The sequence below is a fragment of the Choloepus didactylus genome, chromosome 18 (genome assembly GCF_015220235.1).
Source record: "Choloepus didactylus isolate mChoDid1 chromosome 18, mChoDid1.pri, whole genome shotgun sequence".
In the NCBI taxonomy this organism is placed as follows: domain Eukaryota; kingdom Metazoa; phylum Chordata; class Mammalia; order Pilosa; family Megalonychidae; genus Choloepus; species Choloepus didactylus.
The window spans coordinates 60363723-60391630 of record NC_051324.1 but is presented as its reverse complement, the minus strand read 5'-3'; the positions used below and the strand labels follow the sequence as shown (position 1 = coordinate 60391630).

Sequence of the window (27908 nt, the reverse complement as noted above, 5' to 3'; positions counted from 1 at the left end):
TCACCCATGAGACCTATCCAGGGCCACCTCTTAGAGCAAATCAGGTTCTCTGAGGACTTGGTTAGGATTTCCCGGTCTCTGCACCTGCAGGGCGTGAAGCAGAGGAGCAATTCCATTCGGGGGCTCTCTGCTAATCATAGTTTCCTTTGGGCGCAGCGTGCAACAGTGACACCACTACAGAACTCCACAGGGGACAGGATCAACGCCATTCAACAACGTGGCCACTTTTAAGGTGTGTGTAGGTTCACATGAAAGCTGTTGATTATTACAGAAGAATCATATCCCCAAGTGAGACACAAAATCACCCAACATGATAGTGCCGGAAATGAAAACTGAAACTGAGTTTCTTGATTCAAATAACTTGCTGTGATGCACTCTCTCGTCAGCAGGAAAGCAACATTGATAAATAACATATTTTTCTGCTTACCATGTCCCAGGCATTGTTGTAAGCTTCTTAATTCATCATCTCATTTACTTTTGAAACATCCCCACACCCTGGAGGGGAGGGAAAGCCGTTGGCCCCGGCGGCTGCAGCGGGCGGAGGCTGCGAGTTTCCCAAACCGTCGCTTCTCGGGGCTGACGCGCGGCCTGCGAGGCCTCGGGCGCGTGGGGCGGCGCAGCGCGCGGCCGGAGGCCGCCGGGGGCGGGCGGGCAGGAGGCGCAGGAGCACATCACGCCTCTCAGGAAGGCTTTCTGATTTTGGAGAGGTGCTTCATCCCTGGGGAATTAAACAGCAAGTGTGTGTGTGTGTGTGTGTGTGTGTGTGTGTGTGTGTGTGTGTGTATTTCTTTTTATTGAGATTGTTCGCATACCATACAACTATCCAAACATCCAAAATGTACAATCAATTGCCCATGGTATCATCATACAGCTGTGCATCCATCAAAGTTTTTTCAATTTTTAGAACATTTTCATTACTCCAGAAAAGAAATAAAGACAAAAAAAGGAAACTCAGATCCTCCCATACCCCTAACCACGCCCCCTCCATTACTGATTCATAGTTTTGGTAAAGTACATTTGTTACTGTTGATGGAAGAATGTTACAATACTACTAACTGTAGTATATAGTTTTCAATAGCTATGTATTTTTTCCTATATGCCTCTCTATTATTAACTTCTAGTTATAGTGTCATACATTTGTTCTAGTTTGTGAGAGAGATTTCTAATATTTGTATAGTTAATCACGGACATTGTCCACCACAAGATTCACTGTTTTATACATTCCCATCTTTTAACCTCCAACTTTCCTTCTGGTGACATGCATGACTCTGAGCTTTCCCTTTCCACCCACCTTCACACACCTTTCAGCACTGTTAGTTATTCTCACAGCATGCTACCATCACCCCTGTCCATTTCCAAACATTTAAGTTCACCCTAGTTGAACATTCTGCTCATAAGAAGCAACCACTCCCCATTCTTTAGCCTCATTCTGTATCCTGGTAACTTATCTTTCATGTGTATGAGTTTATTTATTTTAATCAGTTCATATCAGTGAGACCCTGCAATATTTGTCTTTATGTGTCTCTCTTATTTCACTCAATATAGTGCCCTCAAGCTTTCTTCATCAATCCATTTCTTTTAAGATGATTTTGTTCACATACCATACATTCTGTCCTAAGTAAACAATCACTGGGTCCCTATATAGTCATGTGTGCCAGTTTGAATATATTGTGTCCCCCAAATGCCATTATCTTTGATGTACTCTTGTGTGGGCAGATGTTACCAGTGTTGATTAGATTGTAATTCTTTGAGCGTTTCTGTGGAGATGTGCCCCACCCGACTGTGGGTGATGACAAATTGGATAATTTGCATGGAGTATTGGCCCGCCCATTGGGTGGGCCTTGATCAGTGGAGCCATATAAATGAGCTGATGGGCAGAGGGAACTCAGTGCAGCTGAGAGTGACCTTTTGAAGAGGAGCTACAGCCAAGAGGGACACTTTGAAGAATGCACAGAAGCTGAGAGAGTAGCTGCAGATAAGAGACAGTTTGGAGATGGCCGTTGAAAGCAGACTCTTGCTCCAGAGAAGCTGAGAGAGGACAAATACCCCAAGTACAACTGAGAGTGTCATTTTTGAGGAACTGCAGCCTAAAGAGGAACGTCCTGGGAGAAAGCCGTTTTGAAACCAGAACTTTGGAGCATATGCCAGCCACGTGCCTCCCCAGCTAACAGAGGTTTTCTGGATGCCATTGGCCATTCTTCAATGAAGGTACCCAATTGCTGATGTGTTACCTTGGACACTTTATGGGCTTAAGACTGTAACTGTGTAACCAAATAAACCCCCTTTATAAAAGCCAATCCATTTCTGGTGTTTTGCATTCTGGCAGCATTAGCAAACTAGAACATCACGTATTTATGTATTCAGCACCATTGCCACTCTCTATATAAGGACATCTCCATTTCTTCCACAAAGACGAAGGAAGAGTCAAAGAAGGTAGAGAGGCAAAAGAAAAAGAAAACAGAAAGAGAGAAAAATGAACAAACAAAACAAAAACAAAATGACAGCTAGAAAGTGACAAAAGGAAAGACAGAATTAACCTAAAGTAAAATAAAGAGTCATACAACATCACCAATACCAGGAGTCCCATACTCTTCCTCTATCCCCCCCCCCCACCCACATGCATTTAGCTTTGGTATATTGCCTTGGTTACATTAAACAAAGCATAATACAATGTTTCTGTTAATTATTGTCTCAAGTTTGCATTGATTGTATTTTCCCCCCAATCCCACCCTATTTTTAAGACCTTGCAATGTTGACATTCATTTGTTCTACCTCATGTAAAAACATATTTGTACCTTTTATTACAATCATTGAGCACCCTAAGTTTCCTTGAGTTATACAGTCCCAGTTTTTATTGTTCATCTTTTGTTCTGGTGTCCCATATGGTCCTAACTTTGCTCTTTCAACCATACTCACAGTCATCTTTGTTCAGTGTACTTACATTGCTGTGCTACTATCTCCCAAAATTATTTTCCAAACCTCTCACTCCTGTCTTTTCCTTTCTGTCTGCAGTGCTTCCTTTAGTGTTTCCTATAGAGCAAACTAGAACATCACGTATTTATGTATTTATGTATCTTGTTCACAAACTCTTATCATTTTCTGTTTGCCAGAGAATACATTAAGCTCTCCCTCATATTTGAAGAATAGTTTGCTGGATTAGGATTCTTGGTTGGTGGTTTTCCTCTTTCAGTATCTTAAATATATCACCCCACTTCCTTCTTGCTTCCATGGTTTCTATTGAGAAATTCACACATAGTCTTATCAAGCTTCCTTTGTAGGCGATAGATCACTTTTCTCTTGCTGCTTTCAGGATTCTCTCATTATCTTTGACATTTGATAATCTGATTATTAAGTGTTTTGGCATAGGCCTATTCAGTTCTATCCTGTTTGGGGTATGCTGTGCTTCTTGGATCCTTAATTTTATGTCTTTCATAAGACATGGGAAATTTTCATTGATTATTTCCTCTATTACTGCTTCTGCCCCCTTTCCCTTCTCTTCTACTTCTGGGACACCAATGACACATACATTCTTCCTTTTCATTTTGTCCTTAAGTTCCCAGAGACGTTGCTCATATTCTTCCATTCTTTTCTCTATCTTTTCTTTTGTGTGTAGGCTTTCAGGTGCCTTGTTCTCCGGCTCCTGAGTGTTTTCTTCTGCTTCTTGAGATCTGCTGTTGTATGTTTCCATTGTGTCTTTCATCTCTTGTGTTGTACCTTTCATTTCCATAGATTCTCTCAGTTGGTTTTTCAAACTTTCAATGTCTACCTTATGTATGCCCACTGTTTTCAATATACAGTTCTGCTTTTTCACCATATCTTCCCTAAACTTTTTGAATTGACTTATTATTAGTTGTTTCAATTCTTGTATCTCAATTAAGTGTAGTTTGTTCCTTTGACTGGGCCATAACTTCATTTTTTGTAGTGTAGGTTGTAGTTTTCTGTTGCCTAGGCACGGTTACCTTGTTTACCCCAGTCAGGTTTTCCCAGACCAGAATGGGCTCAGGTCCCAGAAGGAAGAAATATTCAGTATCCCATTTCCCTGAGGGTGTTGCTTAGAAAATTGGTACACCCTGTGATGCCTCAGGTCACTGTGTTTTTCTGCCCAGCAGATAGCACCTGTCAGCCTGTAATTCCAGACTGGTGTAAGTAGGTGTGGCCATTGGCTGTTTTTCCCCAGGCTCTGGGGTTTGATTCTGAATGGAAAGCAGGTAGTAGAGCTGGGCCCCACCCCTTTCCTCTTAGAGAATATAGACCCCCTAGGGAGAGGTCATTAGCATTTCAACGGTCTCTCTCTGCCTGTGCTATCTCCACCTTTGTCTGGGTCAGAGCACTGGGAACTGAAAATAGCTGAGGCTTTTGGCACTGAGCCAAAACAGGGACAGCACGTCCCCTTCAGGGCTTGTCTGCAGTGACCCTCCAGCTCTCCAAGGTCAGTCATCACCGAAAGCCTCTGTCTGCTTGTTGGGGATTCGTAGATCATAGTGAACAGTTCACATTTGCTGATTAAAACCCTAGTTGGAGCTCAGCTGAGCTATATTCACTTGCTGGGAGAGTGCTGCTGTCTAGCACCACAAGGCTTTGCAGCTTGGACTGTGGGGGGAGGGGTCTCCCGGCTTGGATCCTCAGTTTTTACTTACAGATTTTATGCTGTGATCTTGGGCATTCCTTCCAATTCAGGTTGGTGTATGATGAGCGGACAGTCACGTTTGTCCTCCCAATGTTATTCCAGATTATTTACTATTCCTGTTTTCTGTTGTTGTTGTTCCAGGGGGTCTAACTAGCTTCCACTCCTCTCTATGCCACCCTCTTAGATTCTCTCTGTCAGCAAGTGTCTTTTGAGCCTGTATTCAACAAATCTTTATCGAGTGCCACTGTATGTCAAGCCCTGCCCGAGATGCCGGGCATGTGAAGATGAAAGACGCAGTCCTGCCTTGATCAGGGTCTACCAGAGAGCTAGAGTTGACCAGGAAACTGGTGGAACAACATGGACAGAAGCACGAGAAAAGAGAAAGCCTAGAGCATTTAGGCAACTAATAGTGTTTCGGTATAGGCCAGGTACATGTGGAGATTTCTTGGCAATTTAGTGTGGAAACCATTGATCACCTTGCTTTCATTTCTACCTGTTCTGGGTTGACAAGGGAGAGTGCCCAAATGAGCAAGACACCACAGCAACCCAGTACTCCGGGGGTGAATGGAATAAGTGTTATCCATCTTAAGACACATGGCAGTGACTTACAGCAGGTTCCTCAGCTGCTGCCTGCTGGTCCCAGAAAGCTGAGCAGATAGAGTTCACCCGTGGATCCAAACAGCAACGCATATCATCAACACAGAGAAAGGAACAACATGGCAGAGAAAAAGAGCCGGTTGAAAAGCAAGCAGAATGCACAGCATATGCTACAGAAAGTAAATCAGCTCAAAGAAGAGAATGAATGGTTGGAATCAAAATTTAAATTGCCGATGAAGGAATTAAGTGTACTTAAAGATTTGTTTCTTGAGCATGCACACAGCCTTGCAAGCAGCGTGCAACCCATGAGCACTGAAAATAGGACAACAAATTCTGATAATGCAGGACAGTGAACCTCATCCTTTCCAAACTTCACAACTTGTGCTTGAACCTTAAAGGTATGACCTCTTACATGACTCATATCAATGGCTGAACATTGTCTTGTTCCATTATTCAAAGATCCATAGAAAATTGTTTTCTAGGATCAGCACTGAAGAGTTGATTAGCTAAAACTATGTGGTTTTAAATGATATGGATTTTTGTGGGGATCAAAAAACAAACATTTTTAAGATATATGGTAGAAAAAAATATCCTGGACCTTGATGTTCTTGATAAATCTTGACTCCCAAAGAAATGCTTCTTTTTGAAGTAGACAAAAGGAATGGGGAGCTGACAGGTTCTGCAGAAGGTTCCTGGTTTTTAATGGATACAGTTTAAGAAAAGTTGAATGCCACCTCTATCAACACATTTGTGATCTTTTTCCTAAACTAGGTGTTAAGAATCCTTAGGGTGATAGAAACCAATTGTTTTGTTATTTGGAATGATTTTATATATAACTTAACACCTATTTTAGCATATGAGTACTATTTTCCCAACAATTACAAGTTGATTTTTAATACTGATGCCTCCTTTAGGAAAGAGATCCCATTCCATTTTAAAGGCATATGCAAACAGTTGGCTTAAAGATTCAGAAGTGACATGTAGGAAGCAAATAGATTTTGTTTTTTGTTTTTATAAAAGTACAGCCTGTTAGAATTATATTTTGGGGGTAACTTTGGGTTATTTTGTTTCCTGAAAAAAGTCTCAGTAGTTCAGATAAACTTGCTTTCCAAAATTTTAGTTTCTGCAGATGCCAGTAAAGCAAACATTTTTTCGATATCATTTTGCAACCAAGTCAATAAATAAAATGTCTTATTTTATTTATTTACCAGACAAGCTACTGATTAGGATTTAGAATATTAATTCAGCAGGTAGTTTCTATGGTGTTCAAAATAACTCATGGGGCGATGATTTCCAAAGGCAGATATTTTTTCTAAAGGCAAATGTTTTTTCTAAAGGATGATTTTGGTATTTGATCTTAACCAATTGATAATTAGAAATATGTATCATTTACATCCATTTACTCCATACCATCTCCCAAAATGAGTGTAAGGGTTTTAACCTTTAATTTATTTCACTTAAATGCATCTTTTGTATTGTTTTTTGACTTTTCTTTCTCTAGTGGCTGTTCTTCCAGACTTTTCGTACCACTGCTTCTGTTTTTTCACTTGTCTGCTTACATGTCTCATAAATTATTTGAGAATATACAGATAAAACTCAGGATATCAACATTTTTGTTGAGACTCAAAAAATGCCAATCACTGAAGATGGGAATCTCTGGATTTTGGCTTACATCAGTGTTGGTAGTTTTGATTGTCCTTATTAACTGTGTTTTTTTGTTTTGTTTTTTTAAGTGCAGTTCTAGCTCATATTTGTTGACTGTTTCATATTTTTTATTGTGCCTGGTTGGTGATCAAAGACTCGGTTACATTTAGTTTAAAAGTTTGTGTTCCTGAATGAAATAAGCTTCAGTGGCAGAGAGATTCCAAAAGGAGCCGAGAGGTCACTCTGGTGGGCACTCTTATGCACACTTTAGACAACTCTTTTTAGGTTCTAAAGAATTGGGGTAGCTGGTGGTGGATACCTGAAACTATCAAACTACAACCCAGAACCCATGAATCTCGAAGACAGTTGTATAAAAACGTAGCTTATGAGGGGTGACAATGGGATTGGGAAAGCCATAAGGACCACACTCCACTTTGTCTAGTTTATGGATGGATGAGTAGAAAAATAGGGGAAGGAAACAAACAGACAAAGGTACCCAGTGTTCTTTTTTACTTCGATTGCTCTTTTTCACTCTAATTATTATTCTTGTTATTTTTGTGTGTGTGCTAATGAAGGTGTCAGGGATTGATTTGGGTGATGAATGTACAACTATGTAATGGTACTGTAAACAATCGAAAGTACGATTTGTTTTGTATGACTGCGTGGTATATGAATATATCTCAATAAAATGAAGATAAAAAAAAAAAAGTTTGTGTTCCTAGGTCTCTTGTTTGCATATTGTCATTGCTGTTCATACCAGGACTTGGGACACTAACCAGAATGTAACTCAGTGTCACTCAAGTTGCACCTTTGGATTGCTGGCAGGGTGCTGACTGGCTGTTATCCTAGGCAGAAGACACCCTGGCAGTATCCTGTAACGCAGCAAAGCCATCGTGAGGGCCAAGAGCCCCTTCTTACCGTGAGACAGGAGCCCGGGGTTTAGGAGGAGATACTGCCTAGGAAGGTTAACTCCCTATAGCGCCAGGAAACAGGATGGGGTTTGTCTTAGGGTCCAACACTAGTTTACTCTGGGGGAGTATTGATCTACTTTAAAGGTTGGCAGGTGTTTGAATAACTTAACTAGGACATACCCACAGAATCCTACTGAATCTTGAATAGCTCACTGATGTTGTATAATGAACCTAATTTGAGATGCAGTTAAGTCACTTGAATCCTTAAGCAACGATCACAGGTGTTAGTGACATTTTAATCCCTTATTTTCCAAAAACTATCTTTCAGGAATTGATGTCCTTATGGAATTTATGGCTACCAATGATATAAAGTGAGTCGACTATCTTAAAAGGGAAGCTTTAGAGAAACTGTCTGGATGTGTACTCAATATTTCAAATCAAAACATAAGATTGGAACTATTTGGAAAAATCGATTCAAGCTTTACTATTACCTATGCAAATCAAAACTTCAGCATAAACAATCAGTTAGTTATGCATAGAACAAAAATGTTAGCTATTGTCTTGACTGACTTATTGTACTGGTTGAAAATTAAAGTTTTTAGTTTGGTAGATTAATCAGTATGGAATTGAGGGAGACCAGTGAGTAAGTTTAGAGACTTGGGAATTGTAAAATGACCTTTTTTTTTAATTAAATTCAGTTTTATTGAAATACATTCACACACCATACAATCATCCATGGTATACAATCCACTGTCCACAGTATGATAACACAGTTATGCGTTCATCACCACAATCTATCTCTGAACATTTTCCTTACATCAGAAAGAACCAGAACAAGAATAAAAAATAAAAGTGAAAAAAGAACACCCAAATCATCCCCCCATCCCACCCCATTTGTCCTTTAGTTTTTATCCCCATTTTTCTACTCATCCATACACTAGATAAAGGGGGTGTGATCCACAAGGTCTTCACAATCACACTGTCACCCCTTGTAATCTACATTATTATATAATCGTCTTCAGGAGTCCAGGCTGCTGGGTTGGAGTTTGGTAGTTTCAGGTATTTACTTCTAGCTATTCCAATACATTAAAACCTAAGAGGTGTTATCTATATAGTGCATAAGAATGTCCACCAGAGTGACCTCTCGACTCCATTTGAAATCTCTCAGCCACTGAAACTATTTTGTCTCATTTTGCATCCCCCTTTTGGTCAAGAAGATACTCTCAGTCCCACGATGCTGGGTCCACATTCATCCCCGGGAGTTATATTCTGCATTGCCAGGGAGATTTACACCCCTGGGAGTCGGGTCCCACGTAGGGGGGAGGGCAGCGAGTTCACCTGTCAAGATGGCTCAGTTAGAGAGAGAAAGGGCCACATGTGAGCAACAAAGAGGTACTCAGGGGGAGACTCTTAGGCACCACTACATGCAGGTTTAGACTCTCCTTTGTGGTAATGAGCTTCATAAGGGAAAGTCCCATGCTCGAGGGCTCAGCACATCAAACCACCAGTCCCAATGTTTGTGACAACATCGACACCAGTCCAGGTGAGGATGTCCAACACATCTGCACCTTCCCCCAGATCCTCAGGGCTGGGGAGGGGGAGGCTGTAAATATATTTTTTATTATCTACCCAAATTACTCTGGGATGTGTCATTATTTCACTCCAGCCTATACTAACCTACCGTATCTCACTTCCTATTTAAACTTCCGTGCAATTGTGGTGTTTGAACAAATCGACTGTAGAGTTGTACCATTTAGAAAATTTAGATCCTGTACCAAATAGATATCTATTCCCTTGGTCTCATATGGAAGTTGAAGGTTTAAAACACAATCAGTTTCAACCTTGTAAAATGACTTTTATAGCTTTTATAATGTACATTCTCTATGAACCATTAGGATTTGATCTGCCTTTGTTGGTAGCTCCAGTGGTTTAGGAATGAGGCTGTGCTACAAATTTCTAGCTGCATCAGAGTTTCCTGAGATTGGTGCTGTTTTGACTGGTTTTGGCTGCAGATGGTGAGAGAAGAGCAGCTCTTCCTGCCTGTCTGGCCCCTTTCAGTTATTGTGATGCAAGTTCAGATATTTTAGACTTTCTTACTAAGAAGTACTAAGATTTTAATAAAATATGACCAGATTTTTGAAATTCAGGTCATGAGTGTGAAATTCTCAAATTTACACTGTTAGCTGTATGTGCGATTTAGTAGTTGATATTAAAAGAAAGGAAACTAGCAGCTTTTGATGTTTCTTAATTCCCATTAGAGGGCTTGAAACCTTGTACTTAACCTTTACCACTCAGTGTGCTTTCCGATGCCTTAGAAATGGGGCAATTAGTTTTTCCATTTAATAAAAGCTAGGAAGGAGAAAATCCATTCTATAGCTATTAGAACTGCCTCTCAGAAAGAAGTACTAACTTGTTCTTTTTGTTCCTGGCTTTCCTCAATTTGTGAGATTACTCTATTTTTAAAATATAATTTTATTTCTTTCAATGAGTTCAAAATAAAAAAACACTTTGGAACAATGACTGTATTTCATTGTGCATTTCTTCAGTTCAGATGTCATATGGCTCTGAAGAGCAGGCAGATGTCCTGCTGTCTTTTGTGTTCCCAGCCCAGGGTGTGGGAAACAAGGAGAGGAGCTTTAGTCTAAGGCTAGGTTTCCCTCAGTGGGTAGGAAAATAGTTTTGAGTCACTTGTTCTAATCTGAAAGTAGAAACCAGAGTAGGGAAAGCAATAAGGGAGTTACTGTTTAGACAGTTTGTTAGTGTGTGGTTTCCATTTACAGCATGGTAGGAATTGCTTGCGTTTCAAGGTAGATTTTTAAAATGTAAAGTAAAGCCTTTCCCCTAACAATACAAACTTCTGGTGCATTTTTATCACATTTTCATTTATGTGATGCCACCGAGAGCCTGTAGAGATGAATTTGCTGAATTCATAAAGACTGTGAGTCCAAGAAGCTTATTTGGAGTTGAGTGTTTCAAGAGAAAATGCCATTTAGATACATTTCTTCTATAATCCTTTCATTAAGTTCACATCTTTGGAAAGAAATTACTTGTTGCATCTTAATGAAAAATGTAGTACAATGATGATTTCTATGGGTAGTATGTTCCATTTCGTTTTTTATGACTTAGTTGTAATTTAGAATCCAGTAACTTGTCTTTGGGAATTTTATGTACGGATTATTTCTTTGTGAAGGTACCAGCTCTTTTTTAATAAAAGCACTTTTAGGCCTAAATAAAAAAAAAATATCCCCACTAGGTAGTTAGTATTACTAACCCTATTTTTAGGGGAGGAAACTGTGGCTTAGAGATATTAAACCTTCAAAGTCTCTGGCACAAAACCTAAAGATGCATTAAAAAAATCTCAGAAATGGCTGAAACTCAAACCCAGGTGCCCAAAGCTCATGACCACCATACCATTCTACATGCAACTGAGAAAGAAAGACTTGCATCAAATATTTAACTTTCTGTGTGAACCAAGACAAGTAATTCTACGTCTATAAACGGGACAATAATATTTACTGCCACTTTTCTCACGGCTGTCATGAAGAACAAATCTGAGACTGTTTTTGTGAAAGAGTTTGGTGAATGAAAACATCTAAAGTGTTTTAGCTATCTATATTTTCATCCAATTCACTTCAAAATAAGTTCATCTCTCACTGAAACCAAAGTACTCAAGGACAATCAAGAAAGTCTTACCTAAAACCACAGTCAACAGTTTCTAGAATGCATCTAACAAAAGCTTCTGAATGGCGCTTCTGGGTTGTCTTTCTTTTCATAAGGAATGATAATGACTCTAAATCCAATCAAAAGAGGACTTAAAATTCCTATGTGAATAATTGATTTTTATGTTCTATGTTTTTAAAAATCCATGATTTTTAGACCATTGTCTTAGTGATTCAGGGCAGGCCCAGCACAAGGGTATGGTTCACTGGCTCCGTCGTAGGTACCTCCTGGCAGAGAACATTTTTACTGCTCTGTTCAGGCAGTCCCTGAAATACCAGAATGGAGATACAGGCCAGGAACTTGGCACATGTCTACCATCATCCACAGATTTCAGACTGACAACTTAAAGCTACACTCTTACAGGTTTTTCCCTCCCATACATCAAGAGCTGGAGTCACATCAAGCAATGTTTGGTGGTTGTGCAAGTGATCTGGCCTCTCTCTGGGCATCACCCTCAGAGCCCAGTCCACTCCACTTGCTAACAGCCCTGTCTCTGACTTAAACTCCTAAGTTTGAGTACCATACATTCTAGAAAAAAAATTCTGTACCAATTGGAGTACTGTGCTGGTTTGAATCTATTATTATGTACCCCAGAGAAAGCCATGCTCTTTTAATCCAATCTTGTGGGAGAAGACCTATTGTGGGTGGGACATTTTGATTAGATTGCTTCCATGGAGATGTGACCCCACCATTCAAGGTGGGTCTTAATTAGTTTACTGGAGTCCTTAAGAGAGCTCAGAGCTGACACAGACCCAGATGTTTGGTGATGCTAAGCTAAGAGAAGAAGCCCCAAGTTTGCCCTGGAGAAGCTAACTGAGAATCCACAGATGTTTAAGGAGAAAGCCACTGGAATCAGAAGCTGAAAGCAATGCAGCCCAGGAGCAAAGAACCAGCAAATGCCAGCCATGTGCCTTCCCAGCTGACAGAGGTGTTCCGGACGCCATCAGCCTTTTCCTCAGGGAAGGTATCTACCTCTTGATGCCTTAATTTGGACATTTTTATGAACTTAGAACTGTACATTTGTGAACTAATAAACTCCCATTGTAAAAGTCAGTTCATTTCTGGTATGTTGTATTTCTGGCAGCTTTAGAAAACTGAAACAAGTATCTATATTTGACTCACTTTCTGCTCAAGCCCTTCCATAAGGAGGTAAAGGACTGAACACCTACTCAAGAGTTTTATATAGTGTGCCAGTTTGAATATATTGTGTCCCCCAAATGCCATTATCTTTGATGTAATCTTGTGTGGGCAGACATTATCAGTGTTGATTAGATTGTAATTCTTTGAGTGTTTCTGTGGAGATGTGCCCCACCCAGCTGTCGGTGATGACTCTGATTAGATAATTTCCATGGAGGTATGGCCCCACCCATTCAGGATGGGCCTTGATCAGTGGAGCCATATAAATGAGCTGACAAACAGCGGGAATGCAGTGCAGCTGTGACATTTTGAAGAGGAGCTACAGCCAAGAGGGACACTTTGAAGAAAGCACAGGAGCTGCAGATGAGAGAGAGTTTGAAGATGGCTGTTGAAAGCAGACTCTTGCTCTGGAGAAGCTGAGAGAGGACAAATATCCCAAGTACAACTAAGAGTGTCATTTTTGAGGAACTGCAGCCTAGAGAAGAACATCCTGGGAGAAAGCCATTTTGAAACCAGAACTTTGGAGCAGACACCAGTCACGTGCCTTCCCAGTTGATAGCCATTGGCCATCCTCCAGTGAAGGTACCCAATTGCTGATGTGTTACCTTGGACACTTTATGGCCTTAAGACTGTGACTGTATAACCAAATAAACCCCTTTTATAAAAGCCAATCCATTTCTGGTGTTTTGCATCCTGGCAGCATTAGCAAACTAGAACATATAGGTTTTTAGATGCTTTTGCTGGGGTTACTGAAGGTTGCAAGAGATCTGTATATGAAAGACTATTTTAGCACAAAGCAAGTTCTTAACCAAAAGCCTGAAAAACATTATTCCCCTCATCCTCCTAAGCTTCTTGGCAGGAGGTCAGCTCTAAACTTTTAATGAAAGGTTCTGTCAGGGATTGCCTTAGGGTTAGAGTAGAAATGTGTATTGTAAAGCAAAAAACTCTACCCAGGGCTTTAGTAGTTTAGTAAGCAGATGGCCTGATAATACATCTGAAAAGATGAATTTTAGAAAGAAAGGGAAAAAGAGAGGAGTCCCACAACCACCTCTCCCTGCCCCCACCCCACCCCCAACAAACACTAGAACAGACCTTCCTCCTGCTTGTCCAAAAGCTCCTGGGCCATGCCAACTCCAGGACTCCTGCACTCATAGGCTGGCAGCACCACTTCCAAAGCACAGAAGAACTTTAGGCTTTGCTTTTGAGGTGGTGCTACAATATCTTCATTTTCTCTTTCTTCAAGGTCAGAAAGATCCTGAAGTTATTAGGATTCTGAATTAACGTTCCTTCCAAGGATCTTAATGTAGACTTCAAAATGTTTTGTTATTAGAAATGAAAACTAAACTCCAGCAATCTCAGGTATAGTTGAGGTGTCCTATAGCTTCAAAATTAAGATGAGCAAATGAATTACTAGATAATGACAATAATTTCTTATTATACACTATACAAACATGGGGAAAAATATGGACATCATCCAAGTCACTAAGATTATAGATTAATTCTAGGTGGCAGGCAAATGCCCAGATATTTCCACTTAATACCCTCTCGATAGTAGGAGACCTCCCACATCTCCTCCCCCTATCCACTTCAATCCTACTCTCTAAAGTTTCACTTTACAGAGTACTGAAATGAGAGTCTGGTTAGTTAAAGAAAATCTGCAAAGTTTACCTCGGTGATCCTTTTTGACTGTCCATTGAAACCAAAGTAGTAATTTGCTAGTTCTTGGCATCAGGATCTATTAAGGGCAAGGGCCTGATGTTGAAAAGCCTTATATCTGGTGCCAAAATGAACCTCAGGACATGAGAAATAGACAAACAAATATCACAATGTGCCACAGAGACTTTATTTTGGATACATCTGAGATTTATCACTACCAATTCATAGAAGATTGTGAAGATTAAACAGGATAGAACATTTTAAGTACTTGAGTTCCCAGTAAGTCTTAAATAAATGTTGTTTATTATTGTTAGGTTAGAGTACTTTTCTTCATCATTCCCAGGGTCTCTGATTAGTAGGAGGGTTTCCTGGACCTCTGGTGGTGAACAATTATGATGAAAGCAACTGAGGAAGCTTGCAGAAGCAAATTATAGGGCTGTGGGTGAATAAAGAAAGCAAATCACGCAACAACAAAAAGACAACCCAATTTAAAAATAGGCAATGGACTTGAATACACATTTCTCCACAGAGGATATACAAATGGCCAATAAGCACATGAAAATATGTTCAACATCATTAGCCATTAGAGAAATGTAAATTAAAACCACAATGAGATACCAATTCACACCCACAAGGATGGCTATTAATAAAAAAAAAAAAGAGGAAGATAACAAGTGTTGGGGAGAGGATAGAGAAATTGGAACTCAGTGCATTGTTGTGGGAATATAAAACAGCACAGTCACTTTCCATTGTGGGAAGTCATATGGCATTTCCTCAAATAGTTAAACATAGAATTACCATTTGACCTAGAAATCCCACTTCTAGGTATATCCCAAAGAGAGTGAAAATAGGGCTGCAAACAGATACTTGTATACCAATGTTTACAACAACATTATTCACAAGAGCCAAAAGCTATAAACAACCCAAGTGTCAACAGCAAATGAATGGATAAACAAAAAGGGGTACATATACACAATGAACTATTATTTGGTCATAAGAAAGAAGGACATTATGAGACACGAAGCAACATGAAAGAAACGCAAAAACATTATGTTCAGTGGAATAAGCAAGACAATAAGGACAAACACCCTATGATATCACCTATAAGAGATGAATAGAAATAGCAAATTTGTAGATAGCAGATTAAAGGTTACTGGGGGAGGAAAGCAGGGGAGGATTTGTAAAAATAAAAAATAAATTAATTTTAAAAAAGAAAGTGCAGAGGAGGGGCAAGATGGTGGCATAGATAGGAGTGGAATTTAGTTAGTCCCCTGGAGCAACTAACAAACAACCAGGAACAACTAGTAAATAATCTGGAACAACTGCTGGGGGACTACTGTAACTGTCCACACATCGTACACCAACATGGATTGGGTGGAATGGGTGAGATCACAACATAAAATCTGTAAGTAAAAACTGCGGAACCATGCTGGGAGTCCCCTCCCATCAAGGCAGGCTGAGCTGCAAGATCTCACTGTGGGAGAAAGCAGCATTCCCAGAGCAAGCGAATATAGCTCAGCCCAGCTCCAACTGGTGTTTTAATTAACAAATATGGACTGTTGAATACAAGCTACAAACATAGGCAACCCCCTAACAAGCTGACAGAGGCTTTTAGAGATGACTGACCTTAAAGAGAAAGAAAAGACCTGTGCCCCGGGAAAGGGAGCCCAGAAGACCAAGTGTTTTCTCTGACCAGCAGGTGAGACTGGGGGGCTGTAGACTGGCTCTGAAAGGGGGCTTTCTTTCCCTTCTTCTCTCTCTCAATCTGAGTGGCTCAGTGGAGAGAGCCTCAGCCATTTTCAGTTTGCAGTGCTCTGACCCAGACAGGGGTGGAGATAACAGAGTCAGAGAGACAAAGGAGCTATTCAAATGCAGAAGATAACACCCTAGGGGATGTATCTTCCCTAAGAGGAAGGTGGTGGGGCCCAGCTCTAGTGCCGGCCTTCCCTTCAGAACTCAGACCCCAGAGCCTGGTGGAAAACAGCCAAAACAGAAACTAAAGGGGCCACACCTCCTTATACCAGTTGGGAGTGACAGGCTGACAGGCATCACTGGCTGTGCATGTTAGGAAAAGCACAGCAGCTAAAAGCTTCACAGGAAAGTCTGTCAATCTCTAAGACACACCCTCAGGGAAACTCGAAACTGAATATAATCCCATTATGAGACCTCAAACTGTTCTAGTCTGGGAAAATCTGATTGGAGTAACCAAGGAAACCAGATGCCTAGACAACAGAAAACTACAAATTATGCTAGGAAAAACGAAGATATGGCCCAGTCAAAGGAACAAACTTACACCTCAATTAAGATACAGTTGAGATATTGTTTCACTTTAATGAAACAATCAATTAAAATTTTCAAAGAAATATGCTAAATCAACTCAAAAACCAAATCAATGAGTTCAGGGAAGATATGGCAAAAGAGATGAAGGATATAAAGTAAACAGTGGGTGAGCATAAAGTAGAAATAGAAAGTTTGAAAAAACAACTGGTAGAATCTATGGAAATGAAAGGCACAATACAGGAGATGAAAAACACAATGGAGACATACAACAGCAAATCTCAAGAGGCAGAAGAAAGCACTCATGAACTGGAGAACAAGATACCTGAAATCTTACACACAAAAGAACAGATAGGGAAAAGAATAGAAAAATATGAGCAACATCTCAGGGAATTGAATGACAACATGAAGCACATGAATGTATTGTCATGGGTGTCCCAGAAGGAGAAGAGAAGGGAAAAGGGGAAGAAGCAATAACAGAGGAAACAATCACGGAAAATTTCCCATCTCTTAGGAAAGACATAAAGTTATAGATCCAAGAAATGCAGCATACCCCTAATAGAACAGATCTGAATAGACCTATGCCAAGACACTTAGAATATCAAACATCAAGGACAAAGAGAGAACCTGAAAGCAACACATACAAAGGAAGCTTGATAAGACTGTGCGTGGATTTCTCAGTAGAAACCATGGAGGCAAGAAGGAAGTGGTGTGATATATTTAAGATATGGAAAGATAAAAACCGCCAACCAAGAATCCTATATCCGGCAAGACTGTCCTTCAAATGAGGTAGAGTTTAAAATATTATCTGACAGACAATGAGAGAGTTTGTGAACAAGATACCTGCTCTACAGGAAATACTAAAGACAGGAGTGAGAGGTTTGGAACACAATTTTTTTTTTTAATCTTCATTTTATTGAGATATATTCACATACCACGCAGTCATACAAAACAAATTGTACTTTCGATTGTTTACAGTACCATTACATAGTGGTACATTCATCACCCAAATCAATCCCTGACACCTTCATTAGCACACACACAAAAATAACAAGAATAATAATTAGAGTGAAAAAGAGCAATTGAAGTAAAAAAGAACACTGGGTACCTTTGTCTGTTTGTTTCCTTCCCCTATTTTTCTACTCATCCATCCATAAACTAGACAAAGTGGAGTGTGGTCCTTATGGCTTTCCCAATCCCATTGTCACCCCTCATAAGCTACATTTTTATACAACTGTCTTCGAGATTCATGGGTTCTGGGTTGTGGTTTGATAGTTTCAGGTATCCACCACCAGCTACCCCAATTCTTTAGAACCTAAAAAGGGTTGTCTAAAGTGTGCATAAGAGTGCCCACCAGAGTGACCTCTCGGCTCCTTTTGGAATCTCTCTGCCACTGAAGCTTATTTCATTTCCTTTCACATCCCCCTTTTGGTCAAGAAGATGTTCTCCGTCCCATGATGCCAGGTCTACATTCCTCCCTGGGAGTCATATTCCAGATTGCCAGGGAGATTCACTCCCCTGGGTGTCTGATCCCACGTAGGGGGGAGGGCAGTGATTTCACCTTTCAAGTTGGCTTAGCTAGAGAGACAGGGCCACATCTGAGCAACAAAGAGGCATTCGGGAGGAGGCTCTTAGGTGGAACACAATTTTGGGTGATGGTAGCACAACACTGTAAGTACCCTGAACAAAGATGACTGTGAGTATGGTTGAAAGAGGGAGGTTAGGAGCATGTGGGACACCAGAACGAAAGAGAAAAGATAAAGGCTGGGACTGTATAACTCAATGAAACCTCAAGTGCTCAATAATTGTGATAAAATGTACAAACATGTTTTTACATGAGGGAGAACAAATGAATGTCAACCTTGCAAGGTGTTAAAAATGGGGTGGTGGCAGCCCAGCCTTCGCCGCCGCCGCTGCCGCCTCCCTGCTCCTCCTCCTCCTCCTTTTCCCAACCCGCCGCGGCCATGGCGGACAGCGCCAGCGAAAGCGACACGGACGGGGCGGGGGGCAGCAGCAGCAGCTCGGCCGCCATGCAGTCGTCCTGCTCGTCGACCTCGGGCGGCGGCGGCGGCAGTGGCGGCGGGGGAGGCGGCGGCGGTGGGAAGTCCGGGGGTATTGTCATCTCGCCGTTCCGCCTGGAGGAGCTCACCAACCGCCTGGCCTCTCTGCAGCAGGAGAACAAGGTGCTGAAGATCGAGCTGGAGACCTACAAACTCAAGTGCAAGGCGCTGCAGGAGGAGAACCGCGACCTGCGCAAAGCCAGCGTGACCATCCAAGCCAGGGCTGAGCAGGAAGAAGAATTCATCAGTAACACTTTATTCAAGAAGATTCAGGCTTTGCAGAAGGAGAAAGAAACCCTTGCTGTAAATTACGAGAAGGAAGAAGAATTCCTCACTAATGAGCTCTCCAGAAAATTGATGCAGTTGCAGCATGAGAAAGCTGAACTAGAACAGCATCTAGAACAGGAGCAGGAATTTCAGGTGAACAAACTGATGAAGAAAATTAAAAAACTGGAGAACGATACCATCTCTAAGCAGCTTACGTTAGAGCAGTTGAGACGAGAGAAGATCGACCTTGAAAATACATTGGAACAAGAACAAGAAGCACTTGTTAATCGTCTTTGGAAAAGGATGGATAAACTTGAAGCTGAAAAGCGAATCCTGCAGGAGAAATTAGACCAGCCCGTCTCGGCCCCACCATCACCTAGAGATATCTCTATGGAGAGTGACTCTCCAGAAAACATGATGCGCCACATCAGGTTTTTAAAGAATGAAGTGGAGAGGCTGAAGAAGCAACTGAGAGCTGCTCAGTTACAGCATTCGGAGAAAATGGCACAGTATCTGGAGGAGGAACGTCACATGAGGGAAGAGAACCTGAGGCTGCAGAGGAAGCTGCAGAGGGAGATGGAGAGAAGAGAAGCCCTCTGTCGACAGCTGTCTGAGAGTGAATCCAGCTTAGAAATGGACGATGAAAGGTATTTTAACGAGATGTCTGCACAAGGTTTGCGACCTCGTACTGTGTCCAGCCCAATCCCTTATACACCTTCTCCGAGTTCAAGCAGGCCTATCTCACCTGGTCTGTCATATGCAAGTCACACGGTTGGTTTCACACCACCAGCTTCACTGACTAGAGCCGGAATGTCTTACTACAATTCCCCGGGTCTTCACGTGCAGCATATGGGAGGCATCACGAGGCCTTCGCCACGGAGAAGCAACAGTCCTGACAAATTCAAACGGCCCACTCCGCCTCCATCTCCCAACACACAGACCCCCGTCCAGCCACCTCCTCCTCCACCCCCGCCACCCGTGCAGCCCGCCGTCCCCTCGGCAGCCACCTTGCCGCCCGCCCCTGTGCAGCATTCGATGCATCCCTCCTCCCAGCCTTAAAGCATGTGCTTAGTCTAAATTTCAGTTGGGACTCGTAAAATGGAGCCGTCTACTCAACGCCAAAGGCTTCCTTCCCTGGCATATTTGGATTTGACTTACTTGCACTGAGGTTATCTAGGCTTCTATTTCTTGTGTTGTAAATGTTTGTCGGAAACGCAGCCAGTGTTGTGGGTCTACAACACTAACCAGACGACTTTTTCCATCAGTGTTTTACTTGAATCTACATGTGCGTCCATTCCCTGGCTGGAACATTTGCTATCTGGTAATTCAGTAGCAGTGTGCAATTTTTGCTTGGCCCCAGAGCTTCATTTTCCTGGCTTTTAGGTTTGTAAAATAAAAAGGGATTATCTTTTTTTTATATTTTTTTTCCCATGAATTTGCAGAAAATTACTGAGCTGTTATCCCACCCTCCATTGCTATGGTGTTTACCAAACATTCAGTAATTCAGCACTACAGTTCACACCTTTGAAAATCTAGCTTTCAGTGTAGAATGGAAAAGTTAGATGAATCAGTGCCCAAGACATATATACTGTTGAATAGAGCTTTCTACAGATACACTTTTTACAGGTTATTTTCAGTATATATCAAACGTCCATGTTGAAACTCTAGTAATGGATTACGTGGCTATACCTTCTCCACATACATGGGACTGATAATTATTGTATATTAAGATGTGGTTCTTTCCTTTATCCCTAATGTTAATCTGGCTGAACTGGTCCCCTCTAACATGAGTTGTCCTACCCACCACTGGTTCTGATGGCTGATTAGAATGTGCTATTTTACTTCTGATGCAGAAGGCAATGTGATTGTAACAAAAACAGCTATTCTCCCCTTCTGTTCTTTATTTGTGTTTCTCTAAAATAGAGTTTGAGCAAATATTTTAAAGATGCAAAAATAATACTAGAAAATACCATTTGAAATGAACATTATAGGAATATCTTGGCATAATGGCCATAAAATACTGTATTGCTTGGCAGAAAAAAAAAGGGGGTGTAGAGGAAAGTAGCACATTAGAATTGGTAAATGTTTATTTTGCCCAGTATAAGCCAGTGCAGTGCACAAAGAAGTATATTCTCAATACGTTATTTCCATTCATTTAGCACGAATAAATTGTTTGGTTTCACTTTGAGGTGGAACACTGTGAGTCACTCTTTTCTTAATACTCGCAACATCTGTATTTTTGCTTTTCAGCAGTTACTGTTTTGTACTTTGGTAGCAAAGTGATTTTTACCACCTGTGTTTGCATATTTATATATGCTATGGATGAAAATAACTTACTAGAGAATGTATATTTTATGATGAGAATGTGTGTCTGTTGGATATAATCAGAGAACTGAAAATTAATTTATCAGTAATTTTTAAGTCCATGTTTTGTGACAACCATCTCTAATAGCTGTTTATTAAACACACTCCTAAAAATAAGGAACCATGACATTGTAGATATTTAAATTGTACAGTATAGCATCCTCCATTTTTGCCTTCGAGTGCATATTTAAGAGTTACAGAATGAAAAAAAGTCTTGGTGGATAATAGTGTGTGACTAGAATTTTAAGAACTTGAGAGTGAAAGCAACAGTAGGATTTTTCACCTCCTCCTGCCTTCACCCCCAAACTGAGTACATCACTCCTCCTTAATTGTTGGGAAGAAATTGTACGTCTATATAAATTCTATTTATAATGTGTGTGTAATATACATAACCATAGTACAGTTCTCAAATACAGGGAATAAGTTTGGCATTTAATTATTGAGGTTTTAGGTTTTTTTTTTTTTAAATACAATCAGACTGGGTCATATCAAACCTGGAGATTTCACTAACAGCTTGCTGACCCTCCTGGTATATGGCCATTCCGGGGAATTCTGAGAGTAGGCAAACAAACGTTGCCTTTGTGGTACAGTTCTCAGTTTTTCTTATAGGAGAAATATGGTATATGTTTACAAGACTCTTTTATGAGATTATAGATTTCAATGCTGTCAGATAGTGTCTTACACCCAAACAAGATGTCCGTAGCGTAACTTCTCTTAGCTTCTGTGAATTGAGTTACCTCCTGAAAGCACACAAGTCAAAACATTGCCATATGGTGAATGAGAAAACATTTGGATTGGGCAAACAGCTCCTGACAGACACCTCTTAGAGACAGACTCAAACTTCTGCCCAAAGGTAGTGCTGGTTCCTCTGGAATAGTCATTTCACTTCTAAATAAAACACCACTCCTTTAAACAGCCTTCTTTCACCGTACATCTAGTTGCCTCTCCCTGCAGACATTCAGAATTCAGAAAACACTACGACTTTGAATTTGTGACGTTTCATGTTCCTTTCAGGTGTTTCATGACCCCACGTGGAGCCGGTAGCATTTGGGCAGTAACTGCTGGGGCCGTTTCTTGGCATTTGCCCCAGCACCGGGGACCTATCAATTAAAAACCTGAGTCACAGAGGTTAAGAGACCCCTCCCCTGTGGGAAGCTGGCTTACCTGGGCTTCTCCTGGGGGCTGAATGCAGCCACTGCCGTTCCTGTTGCCCCTCGCTCAGGTGAACCTGGGCTGGCTCCCAGAGGCTTCTGGGAGGTGAGGGGCCATCGGGAGGGCTGGAAGGAGCAACAGGAGCTCCAGGAGCCTCCATGTGCCTGTCTTGCTGACAGAGACCCTTGGCTACCACTGTGCTGCGAATAGGGTAAATCCACCCTTGCTGGATTACCATGCCTTTTGTACAAAACCAAATTAATTTACCTAATACCTGACACCTCTCATGCTGATAGTGTAAGCAGAGTCTAGAAATTTGGCAGATGGTGGGAGTTTTTAAGATGTAACTTAATTGAGCTTACTCCTTTGTTGATTGAAAGGAGTTTTAAATTCTGAGCTCTTGAGATATTTACCAGCAACCATGGAATAAATGTGTGACCAGAATGTGGCTTTGACTCCCCAGTGCTGCTGTCCCTTTGCAATTGACTTCTAAATGATTCCACCAGAAGTAATTGATAATGTGAGTTTTTAACCATTCAATGCTAGGAAAATAGAACATGTATCACCCTTTGCTAAGTAGACATGAACTCCTGCATGAAGCCTGACTTGCAGGTTGCTCAATAAGACAAGAAAGCATTGTAACCTATGCCTTGAGAGCTCAATATTTTTATCTTATCAGTACAGAAGAAAGCTTTCTGTATAAATTAGATCTTCTGTCTAGTAGTTGTTGTATGGGTAACCAACACTGAAAATTTTGTGGTGATTACCAAAGAAATACATACTAAAACAACATTTATTCCAAAATTATCGAAGAGCCAGCTATTGATGCTGCTACAGAAGTTCCATGCTCAAGAGCCATTGTCCATTGTAAAAAATTAAGGGGGTTTTAGGTTTTTGTGCATGGTTTTTTTAGTTTAGTTTAGTTTTGTTTTTTGATAAAATCATACAGCTGTTCACATGAAGTTGTGGGGAGCATTTCCAGAATGCTAAGCAGTTGTGGTCAACTACCAAGCCCAGGTTGCCTCTCATTAGGTGATTGAAGGAATACTGGGTTCGTAGCAGTGTGGGTGCTGTGTGCGCGCGTGTGTGTGCATTCATGCCTTAACTCGGGTTACTGCTCCGCGTGAGTTCTTAGTCTGCACCATCATCTGGATTGTATTATACACCTTGATGTGAACTTCATCCTGGCAGAAACAAAGTTGCAGGCACAACAGTTTGAGAATGCATTCCTCTGGACAAGTTTTTGATCAGGTTGGCCCTGAGCCTTCTCTGGACTTTATTTGGTACTTACCATGTAAAGCAAAAGTGGACTGTCAAATGGAAAGTCATCGACAAGGAGAAGAGGAGCCAAGTGCCAGCATGTCTTCCGCTTCCGCGTATCCGAGCACATTGTATGTTGTTCATGATGGCATGTCCTACAACTTGACTAGGTTGGAGTTCTGGTAATAGTGGCAATCTTGACATTCTAGGTCAGAGTTTAGAGAGATGTAAGACTTCTAATTAGTGTCTTATTTACTTCCTTATGTTGATTAGTCTTTGATACATGTGCTGAATCAGAAACCTAAATAAAGATAATTTTTTTAAATGTAAAAAAAAAAAAAAAATGGGGTGGTATTGGGGAAAAATATGCAATCAATGCAAACTAGAGACTATAATTAACAGAAACAATGTATTATGCTTCCTTTAATGTAACAAAGGCAATATATCAAAGCTAAATGCCTATAAGAGGAGGATATTAGGGAGGGGTATCGGACTTTTGGCATTGATGGTGTTATCTAACTCTTTTATTGTACCTTAGTTTAATTCTGTCTTTCTTTTGTTGCTTTTTAGCTGTCATTTTTTTCTTTTCTTTTTCTTTTGTCTCTCTACCTTCTTTGACTCTTCCTCCTGCTTTGTGGAAGAAATGGAGATGTCCTTATATAGATAGTGGTGATGGTGGTGAATGCATAAATACGTGTTTATACAGGGAACCATCAATTGTTTATTAGGATGGAATGTACGGTGGGTGAACAAAACCATCTTTAAAAAATGGCTGATGAGGGCACTATATTGAGTGAAATAAGTCAGACACATAAGGACAAATATTGTATGGTCTCACTGATATGAACTAATTATAATATGTAAACTCACAGACATGAAACATAAGTTACCAGGATATAGAACGAGGCTAAAGAATGGGGAGCAGTTGCTTATTATTAGCAGAATGTTTAACTAGGTTGAACTTAAGTGTTTGGAAATGGACAGAAGTGATGGTAGTATGCTATTGTGAGAATAACTAACAGTCCTGAATGGTGTGTGTATGTGGTAGAAAGGGTAAGCTTAGAGTCACATATGTCACCAGAAGGAAAGTTGGAGGTTAAAATGTGGGACTGTATAAAACAGTGAATCTTGTGGTGGACAATGTCTGTGATTAACTGTACAAATATTAGAAATCTCTTTCATGAACTAGAACAAATGTACAGCACTACAACTAGAAGCTAATAATAGAGGTGATGGTTAAGTTCATGTGTCAACTTGGCCAGGTGATAGTACCCAGCTGTCTGGTCAAGCAAGCACTGGCCTAACAATTGCTGCGAGGATGTTGGTGGCTGGTTAATAAACCAACAGGCTGGTTTATTAAATCACCAGTCAATTGGCTGCAGCTGTGACTGATGACTTACCAAAGGGCATGTCTTCCACAATGAGAGAATGCAGTTGGCTGGATTTAATCCAATTAATCAGTTGAAGGCTTATAAACGAGACAGATAGAGGGCCTTCACTTCTTCTTCAGCTGACCAGCAAAGCGTTTCCTGAGGAGTTCAAAGTTGCCAGTTCGTTTCCTGAGTTCATCGAACACGTTCGTTGAAGATCCCAGTTCATTTCCTGAGGAGTTCGTCGAAGTTGCCAGTTCATTTTGTGAAGAGTTCATCGGACATCTTCATTGGAGTTGACAGTTTGCTGACCGCCCTACAGAATTTGGACTCGTGCATAACCACAGTTGCGTGAGTCACTTTTATCTTATATTCATAGCTACCTCTCATTGCTTCTGTTTCCCTAGAGAACCCTAACTAATACAGGTATATAGGGAAAAAATAAACCTATTGCAAACTAAGTACTACAGTTAGTAGTATTTTAACATTCTTTCATCAACAGTAACAAATGTACTATACCAATACTATGAGTCAATAATGGAGGAGGGGTAGTTAGGGGTATGGGAGGATTCAAGTTTTCTTTTTTGTCTTCATTTCTTTTCTGGAGTAATGAAAATGTTCTAAAAATTGAAAAAAAATTATTGTGATGATGGATGCACAGCTGTATGATGGTACCATGGGTAACTGATTGTGCACTTGGGATCTTTGGATGACTGTATGGTATGTGAGCAATCTCAATAAAAAAAAAAAAAAAAAAAAAAAGGCGAGAAAATGCATTGTTTCTGTCTTCCTACCCAGTAGCTGCTGCCTCCTGCCTGAGAATATGACCTGAAAAGCAGATAAGATGGAACCACTGCCAAGGTGGGGCCTCAATCTGCAGCCTCCCTCTCTCCAAGTTACTAACCCCATTAGAAGGGGCAATACATATACTTCTATAAGTATTACTAGAAATTAAAACAATTAGAACTTCATTGGTATTAACAAGCTCCTGAGAATGTAAATATCTGCAGTGTTAATTCTCTAAATAATTTACACTTTACTGGGGATTTCTTACATGATTAGTTCTTTCTTAAACATCTATTTCATCTTTAAATAGAAGTGTAGAATGTGAATATATTTACTGTAAAAATTCAAACACACAAATAAAGTCAAAGCATTATTTTTTATTGACTTGTTTATGCATCTTCCTCTATCACTAGTTTATAAGCTCCTTAAGTGCCATAGGGTACCATATCTTATTCTTTTCTCATTCTCAAAAGTAAGAACAGTTCTTGGCATATAACAGGGGACTGATGGTCTGTTGAAGGAAGGAATGAAAGAATGAGTAAATAAAAAACAAAATTACTTTCCCCACCTGAACCTGCCTGCTGGGAAGGAGAAATGAGGACTAATTTTTGAATGTGGAGTGCAGCAGCAGAGGCTGGCCTGTATGGTGGGTCATTGTGAAGCTTTTCTGAACAACCAGAGAGCTTCAGAAGGGCTGAGTCCTAAGGGGTAGACAGACGTGACCGTGGATAACCTCGCCACAGTTCTGACTGGAGACCATTTTCCTTCATGCTGCCGACAAAACCTGTCAGATCCCTTGGGTCTTCCCTTGATTTTATTTTAAATATTATTCTCTTCACTGTAGCTATAAAAGGCAAAAAAGACAGGAATTATGTGGATTTGCTAAAGTATAAAAGATCAACTTAATTAAACTAGATAATAATTTGAGGGATAGTAACCCAAAGCTTTGTATAAAATCACTAAATAAACCAAATTTGATATGCAAGCCCTTTCTTCTCATCTATATTTTGACTTGTGGAACATTTTCTTAGCGTTCTATCAGTGATGGGCTTTATGCTGTGAAAACCTAAAAACTTAACGTCTATGAAGTGGTTTTAATGTCTGAAGAGCACTAAAAACTCATTATTTACAAACTGATACCAAGTAACTTTTTCATAAGCTTTCCAGTAGCATCTGTAATATCTGAGTGGCTACATGAAATGGTCACACGTTACAAGAAAGCAGATCCTAGTTTGCAAATTAAAGATCTGACAGGTAATCATTTCAATCACAGGGAGTAAAGCCAGGATTGAAGAGGGTGTCAAACAGGAGGCAGAAGTGGAAGTATTATACCTGGAGTCACTACTGAGGAGAGTTCTCAAATTAGATCAAGGTTAAATCAATGAGGAAAGGAAGATGGACAAGAATAGGCAGCAAGATCAGTGGGAAGGATCAAGTAGCCAATCAAAAAAGGTTTATGAAGACATATAATTAATTATAAAGCAAAAGGTTTGGGAAGTCTAAGCCTCACTCATTTAGAGAAATTGAAATGGTCCTTAAAATGGAAAGGTGGTTTAATTGAGACATTGAAGCACATAATAATATATAGTTCTGGGGCTCTGGGAAAGTAAAATTGGTTAGTATGTCAATATGGATTATGGTTTCTACAATGCATTAAAGTATGTTTTGCCTATCTTCTGGAAACTGAAGGTAGTTCTGAATATGCATCTGATAACAATGACGATGATGATGACAAAGCATTCTTTATGCTACACAACTGGCAAGAGATTGTCATGGTCAAATATTTTAAACCTACATAAAAGAAAACATAAGCAAGACTCTTCTTTTGAAGATTTCTCAAATTTAGGGGCAGTCTAGAGTGGCATGGGATTCAGCATCATTAAATTTCTGTCTGACCTCTAGCTCCAACAATTATTGTCATGCACCTTAAGCATGTCAACCATCCTGAGCCCCTTCACCTAGAAGAAACTGGAGAGTGGAGGATCAGTATGGCAATACACCTGAAAGCATTCTGTAAAGCAAAGTACCATGCAAACGCTAGCCTGTTACTGAATTCAGCTCTTCATTCCTGTGGGGGTAG

The 27908-nt window shown here is 40.5% G+C and overlaps 1 protein-coding gene and 2 pseudogenes across 1 annotated transcript; 2 read left to right on the top strand and 1 right to left on the bottom strand.

Moving 5' to 3' along the window:
* The window catches only part of LOC119514804, a 41894-nt pseudogene that overhangs the window by 13240 nt on the left and 746 nt on the right, over positions 1–27908 (bottom strand).
* LOC119513442 lies at positions 5059–5577 on the top strand (annotated as a pseudogene).
* Positions 18465–21000, top strand: LOC119513439 (coiled-coil domain-containing protein 6-like). The gene has a single exon (XM_037808649.1). It carries the CDS (start codon positions 18534–18536, stop codon positions 19953–19955), a length of 1422 nt encoding a protein of 473 aa, XP_037664577.1. The 5' UTR covers positions 18465–18533; the 3' UTR covers positions 19956–21000.

What these genes read in the sequence shown, in the direction of transcription:
- LOC119513439 (XM_037808649.1), top strand. Translation starts at nt 18,534, where the DNA reads ATGGCGGACAGCGCCAGCGAAAGCGACACGGACGGGGCGGGGGGCAGC.